The following is an 11,961-nucleotide window of genomic DNA, read 5'->3' as shown; positions in this document are numbered from 1 at the left end:
GACCCTGGGGAGTGGGTGACTTGGGGGAGGGGTGACCTGGGGGAGCAGGTGACTCCGAAGGGCAGGGAGGTCCTCGCTGCTCCCAGCAGACCCCAACCTGGGCCGTGCCACTGAGAACAGTACAGGCCAAGTCCTGGGACCCTCCCTAGGAAACCACCGCAGCTGGGCTGGTCCTGGGACCCCCAGAGCAGCCATGCACATCAGGAAGGGGCACTGGGGTATGGGCCCAGCCCGGCCTCAGGAGCAGCTTCCTGCTGTTCAGCGAGAGGCCAAACTCCTCCTGGGACGGCGGGGGCTGGAGACAGAAGGGGGTAGCCCTGCGAGGGCCTGGGACGGGGGCGGCTGGGAGACAGAAGCGGGTAGCCTCGCGAGGGCCTGGGATGCGGGGACTGGGAGACAGAAGGGGGTAGCCCCATGAGGGCCTGGGACGGCAGGGGCTGGGAGACAGAAGGGGGTAAGCCCCGCGAGGGCCTGGGACAGCGGGGCTGGGAGACAGGGGGTAGCCTCGCGAGGGCCTGGGTCCCTGTCACTCCTTTGCCTCTGGTGGGGCCAGAACAGGGAGCCCCAGAGAGGGGGAGTGGCCAGGACCAGCCGCCTCAGAGCTGCGTGCGTGGGCTGAAGGCCCCCAGGACACACTGGGCAGGACTTGGTGGGGAGGAGAGGTGAGGTGAGGGAGTTGCCAGGCTTTGACCTGAGTAAATGGTGAGCATCAAAAAGCAAAAACTGGTGCTGAGGTCCAGAGAACGTTCTCACTCCTGGCACAGGAAGGCAGGCTCGGCCGGGCAGGAGCAGGTTTCTGTGTCCCCCACCCGGCCCCTGATTCCCTCTCACCTGTGCTGGGGAAGAGGGGCCGGGCCAGGTCCTGTGGGTAGTGGAAGCCAGCAAACACGCCCGGGGCGGGGGGTCTGCCGAACAGGTCCAGCTTGGCACCCACCTCCAGCTTGTGGGGGTCCAGCTGCATCTCCTGGGAGGATAGAGCGTGTGAGGGCTGCCTGCCCGGCGACCAGCCCCGACCACAGGAAGCCCAGGCCTGGGGGGTCGCAGGGACTGGGTGTGAGTCAGTTCAGAAAGGAGAGCAGGTGGGATGAATTTCAAGGATGTATTCTCCAACTCAGAATGATGGAAATGTTACCGTCATCAGCAAAAAAGGTGTACGGGAGGGCTCACGTCCTCTGAACTATGTATGTACTTAGCACATCTCAGCTGGCATGTTATGTGGTCATGGAAAATAACTTACTTTTTCTGTTTTTAGATTCTTTTAAAAGTTAAGGCCAGGCACGGTGGCTCACGCCTATAATCCCAGCACTTTGGGAGGCTGAGGTGGGCGGATCACGAGGTCAGGAGATCGAGACCATCCTGGCTAACACAGTGAAACTCCATCTCTACTAAAAATACAAAAAATTAGCCGGGCGTGGCAGCGGGCGCCTGTAGTTCCAGCTACTCAGGAGACTGAGGCAGGAGAATGGCGTGAACCCGGGAGGCGGAGCTTGCAGTGAGCTGAGATCGGGCCACTCACTCCAGCCTGGGCGACAGAGTGAGACTCCGTCTCAAAAAAACAAAAAAAACAAACAAAACAAAAAAAAAAAAAACCAGCGTTCTGCTCTGAGTCCCATCCTGCTGATACCTCTCCCAAAGGGCATTTAGGACGCAACGATTTTTAAGAGTTGTATGCGCAGGTCATGTGTGTCATTGAGAACAGCACAGGGACAGAAGAGGCACAGGGTCCCACGGGGTTGAGGCCACAGTCCCACTGTCCTGGCCTCCCAGGACTCTATCCCGCCCCCACGGCTCCTAGCCTGATGGGACCTGCACCAAGCTGCCCACGGGGCCCTCCTTCCTCAGCCTTCCCAGGTGCACATCAGTTGTGAGCGCCCAGGGTCCACCTAGGTCACTGCTGAAGACCGAGGAATACAGCAGGCACTCAATCGCTGCAGGGAGAGGGGGCGGGGCAGAGGACCCTAGAGGCACCCCAGTGACATGGGGAACTGGTGCGGCACCCCGTGCCCCTGCTCTGCTCCCCATGACCCAGCCAACACGCCTCGCCAAGGGGAGGGCCTTGCAGCACCCGGGCACCCAGCACTGCCTTGTGGCCTCGCTGACCTGCTTAGAGTAAGAGCCCAGTGCCCAGACGAAGGGGGAGGCAGCTCATGCGTGAGGATCACACCGGTGCACATGCGTGTAAACACACTTGCCTCACGCCTGGCCTTCCAGGGCCCAACCAGGCTGGAGACAGGGGGTCCACAAGCACCCCACACCAGCCCAAGTGGTCTCACCTTCATCTTCTGCTGGTGGCGGTAGATCTGCCAGGCGATCTGCACGTGCACGGCACACCACCTCCCTGGCTTCTGAGACAGGACGGAAGCACTCAGTGGGGCTGGCGCCACCCCCACCCATGTCTTCTGCAGACTCTTGTTGTCACGGGCCCCCCGAGGCCACCCCGGAGGCACCAGTCTTCCCCTGCCACAGGCCTTCCCAACGCACACTCACCTTGACCACCGCCCGGTACGGGTCAGACACCTGTCGAGACAGGAAAGGAGTGTTAGGTCCAAGCCCCTCAGGAGGCTGAGTCCTGGGGGTGCAGGGGACATGGCCCCTTTGCTGTGGCCACCAGCCCACCCAGGGCCGGGCCAGGGCAGGCCATCACGGGGGTGGGGATGGGTGCCCACTGACACCTACCCCAGGCGCTTTCTGCAGGAGTGTGTGAACCGCACCAGCCCGGCGGGCCACCTCAATGGGGTTTGAAGTCTGAGGGGAGAAAGAGAGAGAGAGCTTGTGTGCGCGTGGGGCAGCCCAGGCAGGAGCACACCTCGGGGCTTCCTGGGTCTGGCATGGGCCTGTGCCCTGCTTTGCCTTGCTGTGGGGCCCCGCACGCTATTACCCAGAGGCAGCCTGCCCTCCCTCACAGAACCACCACACCTTTAGCCCGCCAGTTTCTGCAAAGGTGGGAAGAAGGTGCTCTTGCCAGAGAAGGTGGGTGACCCTCCCCGGGGAGCCACCTGCTGCCAGGGCTGAGTCAGCCCCACCCGGATGGGAGTGGTGCCAACCTAGTCTCCAGCCCAGGAGAAGCTGCTGTGAGCCTGGATGGGCCAAGGGAAGACGGTCGTTTCCCACTAGGGATGCCAGGGAAAGGGAGGTCCCAAAGCAAAGACTGGTCGTCACACCACACTCCTTTCCTGCCCAGACTGGCTCAAGTACCCCTTCCCTCTGGGCTACCGCCCTGCCCAGGAGCAGCTGTGCTCAGGGTGAGGCCGGGACAGGTTCCTTCCCTCCCAGACTCCGGGCCTCAGTGTCCTGGCTGTCTGGGCTCAGGGCAGTGCCCCCAAGAGTCCCAGTCTGGGGGTCCCCGCTCGACATCTGCGGGTGAACCACATGCATCCCCCCTTCTCCATTCATCTGAATTCCTCAACCACGGGGTCTGGGGGCCCAAGACCCTCTGGTGCCCAGGGGTGCCTGGTCCTCGGAAGCGCTATCTGCCCATCCACGAGGTGGGTGGTGCCCCAGGTGAGCCCAGGTGTGTGTACTGGGGCCTTCAGGGCAGCTATGGGCAATGAGTTGGAGGCTGCAGGATCCTATCAGGTGAAGGGCTTGGCAGCTACCGGGGATGGCCCAGGCCCCATCTTCAGAACCCAAGGCCCACAGGTGAGGAGGCTTCAGGACTGAGGTGTGTGCCACTCCGTGGAGGGTGGGGTTACAGCACAAGGCCGGGGACAGTGAGGAGGATCACAGGGTTCCCTCTCCCCTGGCTGAAGTGGCAGACAATCTCCTGAGGTGCGGACGGTCCCATAAGGCCTGGGTCCCCTGTGGTGCGGGCGGCCCCGTAAGGCCTGGGTTCCCTGCGGTGTGGATGGCCCTGTGAGAACCAAGTTCCTTGTGGTGTGGACAGCCTGTGAGGCTGCCGTCCACACTGGGGCCTCCTGCCAAGGACTGGAATGTTCTCCATCGAGGCTTCCACAGTGTGCCCTCTGCACGGTCCCACCACCTCCCAGGGCTGCCCCCAGGTCAGACCCCCTGCTCCTGCCACGGTGGCCACACACAGACCGCAGGGCCCCCCACCCTAGCCAGGGCTGCTCATGCCAGCACCGAGATGACGACAGGTACAAGGGAGGGAAGTGGGGGTGGTTGTGGGCAGAGAGTTTGGGGAGGTTGTCATGCACTCCCTCCAAAATCCCCCCACTGTGCCTGCCCCACCTGCCAGGGGCAGCGGTACCTTGGGCTGAAAAGCACCCTGCAGGGAGCCGAAGGGGCCGGGGTGTGGGAGCAGGCTGGGCAGTCCCGGGATGGCAGGCGGGAAGGACGGGAAGAACTGTAAGAGAAGGAGAGTGGATGGAGTGTGGGGCCCAAGTCCCCACCTCACCCTCTGCCTGTAACCAGGAGGTGGGACCAACGCAGCAGGGGCAAGGCCAGAAGAGGTACGGCCCCATCCACCCACAGCCCCACCTGCCCGCCCGTAGCCAGGGCCTGCGTGCACAGTGACACGCGCCGGGCCCCTTGGGGACACTCACACTCACGCTGGAATGTCGGAAGTAGGGGCTGTCCAGCTTGGGCGCGTACTTGTCAAACTGGAAGGGAAGGACGGGAAGGTGAGGCCCCGCACACACGACACCCTCGCTGGGCCCCGGCCCCCGCCCACCTGGCCGCGCTGGACAGTGACAGGACGGCGCTGTGCTTCCCGAGGCTGGCGGCTGCAGCCAGCCGTCCCAGGTTCCCCCACGGCTCTGAACTCAGTCTCAGGCCAGGGCGGCCCCTCCATTCTAAGGCTCCCCTTGCACGGGGTGGGAACTGGGGTCACTCGGGCAGTCTGTGTGCCCGGCTGAGACCTAGGGCATGAAGCCCTGGCTGCTGGGCCGTGCTGGGGACACACCCGGTAACTGACAAACTGGCCAGTTTCCAAATAAAACTCGAGAGAGTGGAGGGAACTTGAGCCCCCAGCAGCTCCCTGCTCAGACCGGGCCTCCGGGTCGGGGGACATGGAGGCAACCTGAGTCCTGGTCCCCTGGCCCTCAGGCCTGTCTGGGCCCCAGCCGGCACTGGATCAATGCGGGGAGGTGTCCCATGCCACGTGGCACAGGTGCCTCCTAAGTCCAGGAACACGGCCCAGGGGGACCTCATGCACAGTTGGGTGGGGACACCAAGGGGCACGCTGGGGACTGGACAGACGGACGATGACAGAGAGGGCGGCCCTGGCCCCCACCGTCTCCTGGGCGGTTGCGTGCGGGCGTGTGTGTCTGGGTACCTGCTGCGTGTACCGCCCACGCCCGCCCCGCCCTGCCAGCACGGTGGGCCTACCACCGGCGGGGGTGCGGCGGCCGGCGCGGCAGCCCCTGCCGGAAGGGGCGAATGTGGGTAGGCTGGTGTGTGTGTTTGGTGCCGTGTGCCTGGTGTTGTGCTGGTGCTGATGAACTCCGCCCACAGCAAGCCCCCCGGCCCAGGGAGGCGCCAGGCCGCCGCGCTCTGCACCAGAAACCGCGTGTCACTCCTTGCCTGACAGCCTTCGTGGATCACAAGAGAAAAAGAGAGAGAGGACAGAGAGCACGTGCCGCGGGCTCCCGGTGGGCGAGGCGGATAGTAACCTGGCACCTCCGGGGTCGGCTAGCAAGCGGGTGCCGCTCGCCACGTCGGGCCCAGGGGTGCAGGAAGAGAGGAGCCTTGACCAATACCAATCAGAATCCACGAAGAGGCTGGCAAACATGATGGCCTGGCTGAATGAGAAACCGACAGGGCTGGCATTCTAGAGCAAGAGAGAACAGTGGGGAGCCCTCCCCAGGAGCCAGGGTCCAGCACCCCAGGCCAGCCGCCTGGTCCATCCGGACACATGGTCATCCCCAGCCGGGCCAGCCCTGCTCGGAGCGAGAAGCGCCTGGGCTGGGGAGGAACCTTCGCGGTTGGGGTTCCATTGGATGGCACCTGCTTATGGTCGGCCCCTCCTCCCAGGGGGGGGCTCAGGACCTCACAAGTGCGGGGGAGGCCTGGCCCCAGCAGGGGAGGCCTGTGGCCTTCCTCAACGTGAAACTTCTGTACATGCCATCGCACATGTGTTCCCTGCCTGTCCCCGCACGCACTACGGCCCGTGCCAGCAGGGGACCCCTGGGAAAGGCACACCTGGAGGCACGTTCAGAAGTGCCCAGGATCCGCGGAGCCCGCAGCAGGTGAGGGCCCGGCTGTGCGCCCTCCCGCAGTTGGCTGTGTCCCCCACACCCCCTACCCCCGCCTGGGTGAGATTCGCGCCGAGACACCTACCGCCGGAGTGTCCTGAGGACCAGGCGGCTGGCCGTCAGCGCGGCGGGGCAGTGTTGGGGGCGCGCAACATGGCCTTGGCGTGAGCTGTCTGCGCCTGGCCCGAGCGCCAGGTGTGAGGTAGACAAGGTGGGGGCCCGGCCCCGGGAGCGACTAGCGACACGTGCTTCCCCAGGCCAGGGGCGCTGCTGCTCCTGCCTGCGGACACGGGCTCAGTGCCTGCCAGCCCCGGCCCCGCAGAGCCCCAGCCCTGAGCCGCAAAGGCCCCGTCCGCCTGCGGACCCCACCTGAGCCGTTGGCAGTCCCGTTGGCTGCCGGCACTGGCCGTGGCCCCCGAAGGCGCCCAGGGATGCAGGCACTGTGTCGGGACAGGCCGCGGGGCGCGGTTGGCGCCGCGGGTGTGGCGGGCGGGCAGGGGGCTCCTTCTTCAACCAGGGGCTGGCGCGGGAGCCGCGGGGCCCCGGCAGGGCGCGGCGTGGCGCGGGCTGGCGCGCCAGAACCCGCGCTGAGCTCGACGGCTGCGCTCCAGGCCTGACACCTTGGGCACCGCCCCGGCCTTGGCCTCCGACTTCTCAAGCGCTGGGCCTGCAGAGAGAGGGTGGCTGCGTTCAGACCAGCAGGGCCTCGTCCCTGCCCCTCCTGTGGCCCAGAGAGCCCTGGAAGATGCCCGGTGCCCAGGCCATGTCTGGTCTCCTGCTGTGCCCCCATTTCAGATGAGGCAGTCACGGAGCCCACACAGCCAGCTGGATCTCACCGAGGCTCCAGGCCCCGCCCAGCGGAGGGAGCTGGCTTGGGAGCCCGGGCCTGGGTCGGGGGTCGGGGTGGGTAGCCCACCTGCCCGAAGGTGCATGCAGGGACAGGACAGGACCTGCAGGAGTCAGTCCCTGGGCAAGGGCTGCTATGACCTCATTTAACAGACAGAACCAAGACATATCAAGGACTTGGCCCAAGAGGGGAGCTGGATTTGAATGCAGGAGCTAGGGCCTGTGTGCCTATGCCTCATGTTCACTGCTCCCGGATGTGCCCCCAGCCCAGGACATGGCTCCATCCCACCCCAGCAGCAGCGCCCACAGCTGGTGCCCACCTTTTCTTTCTGGAACCCCCTCGTGGAAGGCTTGACCACTTCCCGGAGACTTGGGCAGGGACTGGGTGGGAGGCTGCCCCGTGACTGCCCACCTAGACATGTTCCCTGCAGGTCCTGTGGGCCCATTTGAGCCTCTGGGGCCTGCCCCCCCCCCCCCCCCCCCCCCCCCCCGCACTCCCCAAACCCTCCTTTTGAGGCCCCTTCAGGCAGGTCTCAGATCAAGTCCCCAGGAGCCAGGAGAGGGCAGTGTCCATGCAGCGGAGCTCCTGTTGCCTGGGGTCAGGAGCTGTCACAGTCAGGGGGTCAGGAGCTGTCACAGTCGGGGGCCAGTTTCACAGAAGCAAAACCAGGTTCCAAATGCGACATGCCTCCTGTCCCCGGCAGACCCTGCTTCCTTCCTGAGGCCTTGGGATGGTGGAGCCATGGCCCACGGGGACAGCTGCAGCCATCCCTGCCCCATGTGACCATGGAGCCTGGTCTGCTGGGGCCTCAGGCAGCTCCTCCCAGGCAAAAACAGGCAGCAGGAAGCAGCCCCATCTTCACCCTTCATCTGGGGCCAGGCCTTCCACAGCAGCCACCACCCAGTGACCGCAGAGAGGCTGTGCAGGGGACACAGGAGAGAGGGAGCCCACGGCACTGTCTCCACCAGTTTTCCCAGCCCCCTGGGTCAGCCCCACCGGACCTCTCCTCCTCTCTCCCACATCTCCAAGCCAGCCCTGCGCACAGTAAGAGCCGTGATCAGGATGGAAAGAGACTTGGGCTGCGGGCCTCCTGTGCCCTTCTAGCACCTCCAGCCCTCACTGGCACATTGTCCATCCAGATGCAGCAGCAGCAGCAGCCGCGGCAGTGAGCTGAGTATTCAACAGCCCCACGTGACACTCTCTCTGCAAGGCCAGCTGCCTCTCCTGTTGGGGTCCGTCCCATGCACACCCCTTCCGACACCACTCCATCTGCACCTGCTTTGCTGAGATGCTCTGATGTGAACAGGCTTCCAAAACTTGAAGGCAGGTGAAGGCCACGACTGCTACAGGGCAGTAGGGCCCCTCCCTGCCGGCGTTGGCAGGGCCTGTCCTGTCTAATCACATCCGGGTGAAGCCGTCCCAGCAAAAGGGCGGTTCCAGCTGGAAACCCAGAGAGGTGGGAGCCGAGACCCCATGGTTCTGCCAGAGATGCTGCCCGCCTAGGCCCTGGTGTGGGAATCCCAGGATCCCAGCACCAAGGAGGCCCTAAGAAGACGCGGGGGCTACCCCCTCTGGAGAGGGTTGCTGGACCGTAGACACCCCGCCCCACAGCTCACGGCCACAGGGTACGACGGCCTGGCCTGGAAAGGCTCTTCAGGCCCCTCTACCGCACCACAGGGCCTCGCAGGCTGCAAAGCCAGGGACGTGAGTCTGAGTCCTGTTTCTCTTTCACTCGGCAGCCTCAGGTGCTTGTGATGCCTGTGGCGGGGGGGGCCTCCAGTGCCAGCTGGTCCTGAGTGTCTGACCCCACGAGCCTGGGGAGGGCCTGAGAGCAGGCGTTCCTAATGGTTCCACCTTGGCAGCCGCTGCTGCGAGCGGAGCCCAGGCCCTGCCTACGGCTCAGTGGCCTCCTCTACTCTCCCCTGCTCCTGGGGGCTTCCCAGCAATCCCAGCACCCTAGTTCGACCCAGTTCTGCATCCCAGGCCCCAAGGCCATCTCTCCCCAGACTTCAGGGGGATGTCCTGCCACCAAGATGCAGGGCGCACCATGTCCCTTCAGAGGCCCAGGAGCTGAGCTGAGGGGGACCCACTTACCTTTATCAGTTCCTGGGGCAAAGAGCTTCTCGGAGCCCACGGATGCCTAGAGAGAGAGAAAGGGGTCGGGGCAGTCAGGGTGGTCCTCATCCTCGTGGACCCTGCGCCCGATGCCTACACACAAGTCTGGGTGGGTTTCCAGCAGAGCCAGGCAGGATGTGCCCTTGTGGATGCCCCATGTACCAGGTGAACACGCTTAGTCCTGAGCTCCACACGTGTACATGTGCTCACACCGGGGGCACACGGGCCCCTCTCTGCTCAGAGCAGCTTCCTAGAGGGGGTCTGAGTGAAGATGGGGTTTGAGGGGGGATCAGGAACCAAGGCTGTTGCTGGCGTGCCCTGGGGGAGCACTGGCATTTGGCAAATCTGCATCCCTCCCAGGAGAACCAGCACCAGGAGCTGTTTGGGCCCCCACCCGTCAGGCCAGAGGTGGATGATGGAGAATCCCAGAACACACGTCCTGTTCCCAACCACGGCCCAGCACAGGCACCTTGGCAAAAGTGAGAGAACCAGGATACCGACCAGGCTGGACATCTGGGTCCACCAGGCCGCAGGACACCTCGCTATGCTCCCGGGCTGGCTGAGCTCCAGGCCTGGTGCCCAGCGCCCACAGGACACTGCGCTATGTACCTGGGGCCATTTGAGCTCCCAGCACCCACAGGACAGCGCGCTATGTGCCTGGGGCCGGCTGAGCTCCCAGCAGCCACAGAACACCGCGCTACGTGCCTGGGGCCGGCCGAGCTCCCAACACCCATGGACACCGCACTATGCTCCCAGGCTGGCCGAGCTCCAGGCCTGGTGCCCAGTGTTGCTGAGAGGCAGCTGAGTGTCCTGGGCCACGTGGGGGAGCCTCTCAGAGGGTCAATCACAGAAATTGCGCAGCCCCACTCCTCCGTCTCTTTCAGAGAAACTCACCCAACCACCCACCACAAGCGGATGGCAAGAGCGTGGGCCTGTCAGGGCGAGAGCATGGGCCTGTGGCTACTGATAGGGAGGGGTGGACGGAGAGTCCCACGCTCTGGGGGACTTCACAGCAGTTTTCAGGAATGAGCTTGGTTAAGAATGACCTTAAATAGGTATTTCCCCCCTAGTTTCTTCTTTTTTGTTTTTGTTTTGATTAGACAGCTTCACTGAGTTGTGGACTGAACATTTCTGTACACCTGGAATTCACACGTTGAATTCACCCCCCAGGTGATGGGATCAGGATGTGGAGGGTGATGAGGTCATGAGGTATTGAGTGTGGATGGAGCCTCACGAACGGGATCAGTGCCTTATAAAGGGCTCCAGAGAGCAGCCTAGCCCCTTCCACCATGTGAGGACGCAGCAGGAAGGCACGCTCTATGAACCAGGAAGCCCTCACAGGGACTCTGCCATGCCTTGACCTACTTGCGGCCTCCAGCACTGTGAGCTGTGCATGTCTATTGTGGACAAGGCACCTGCTGGGGTACTGGGCCAGAGCAGCCCGCATGGACTAAAGACTTGAGATGTAATTCACATACCATCCAGCTCACCGTCTAACGCTTACAATTCACTGGCGTTTAGTATGTTCACAGTGATGTATCTGTCACCATGGTCAATTACAGAACATCGTCATCACCCCAAAAAGAAACCCTGACCCATAACCCTCACCCCAACCCTGGGAAACCACAAATCTTTCTGTCTCTTTAGAGCTGTTCTTTCTGAACTTCCATGTGAACGCTGTCAGGAGACATGGACCTGCTGTGACTGGCTTCTCTCACTGCACGGCTTTTGACGTTCACCTACCCTGCAGTGTGCACCCTGGAGAGATCGGGGACACTCTGTGTGTGGAGGAAGCAACTGCAAAGAAGTGTTATGTGGCATCTGGACAATGTGCCTGTGCTTGGGCACGTACACACACTCGGGCATATACACACTCGGGTACGTGTACATGGGCACACTCAGGTAAATGTATGTGAGCACACTCTCGGGTACATGTACGTGGGCACACTTTCACTCTCGGGTACATGTACGTGGGCACTCAGGTACGTGTATGTGGGCACACTCACTCTCGGATACGTGTACGTGGGCACACTCTCGGGTACGTGTATGTGGCCACACTCGGGTACGTGTACGTGGGCACTCTCGGGTATGTGTATGTGGGCACACTCACTCTCGGGTACGTGTACGTGAGCGCACTCTTGGGTACGTATAGGCGGGCGCACTCGGGTACGTGTACATGAGCACGCTCTCGGGTACGTGTATGTGGGCACTCGGGTACGTGTACGTGGGCACACTCACTCGGGTACGTGTACGTGAGCACACTCTTGGGTACATGTAGATGGGCGCACTCGGGTACGTGTATGTGAGCACGCTCTCAGGTACGTGTATGTGGGCACACTCTCACTCTCGGGTACGTGTACGTGGGCACTCGGGTACGTGTACGTGAGCACACTCACTCTCGGGTACGTGTACGTGGGCACACTGACTCGGGTACGTGTATGTGGGCACTCTCGGGTACATGTATGTGGGCACTCTCGGGTACGTGTACGTGGGCACTCGGGTACGTGTACGTGGGCACACTCACTCTCGGGTACGTGTACGTGAGCAAGCTCTCGGGTACGTGTACGTGGGCCCTCTCGGGTACGTGTACGTGGGCACACTCACTCTTGGGTACGTGTACGTGGGCACACTCACTCTCAGGTATGTGTACGTGAGCGCACTCTTGGGTACGTGTAGGTGGGCGCACTCAGGTACGTGTACGTGAGCATGCTCTCGGGTACGTGTACGTGGGCACACTCGGGTACGTGTACGTGGGCACTCTTGGGTACGTGTATGTGGGCACACTATCGGGTACGTGTACGTGGGCACTCTCGGGTACGTGTATGTGGGCACACTCAGGTACGTGTA

General features: G+C 63.0%; 1 protein-coding gene across 1 annotated transcript in view; it reads right to left on the bottom strand.

The window, feature by feature from the left end:
• FBRSL1 (fibrosin like 1) overlaps positions 1-11,961 on the bottom strand; it is a 90,567-nt gene that overhangs the window by 5,271 nt on the left and 73,335 nt on the right. Inside the window, 10 exon segments of the mRNA XM_017895628.1 lie at positions 832-964; positions 2,274-2,345; positions 2,488-2,517; positions 2,677-2,745; positions 4,208-4,303; positions 4,503-4,720; positions 5,578-5,728; positions 6,522-6,592; positions 6,667-6,819; positions 9,094-9,139. Of these exon segments, the coding sequence (XP_017751117.1) occupies positions 832-964; positions 2,274-2,345; positions 2,488-2,517; positions 2,677-2,745; positions 4,208-4,303; positions 4,503-4,720; positions 5,578-5,728; positions 6,522-6,592; positions 6,667-6,819; positions 9,094-9,139 (1,039 nt within the window).

The sequence above is a fragment of the Rhinopithecus bieti genome, unplaced genomic scaffold (assembly GCF_001698545.2).
Source record: "Rhinopithecus bieti isolate Rb0 unplaced genomic scaffold, ASM169854v2 scaffold_27038, whole genome shotgun sequence".
Classification (NCBI taxonomy): Eukaryota; Metazoa; Chordata; class Mammalia; order Primates; family Cercopithecidae; genus Rhinopithecus; species Rhinopithecus bieti.
This window is presented reverse-complemented; position numbering and strand designations above follow the sequence as displayed.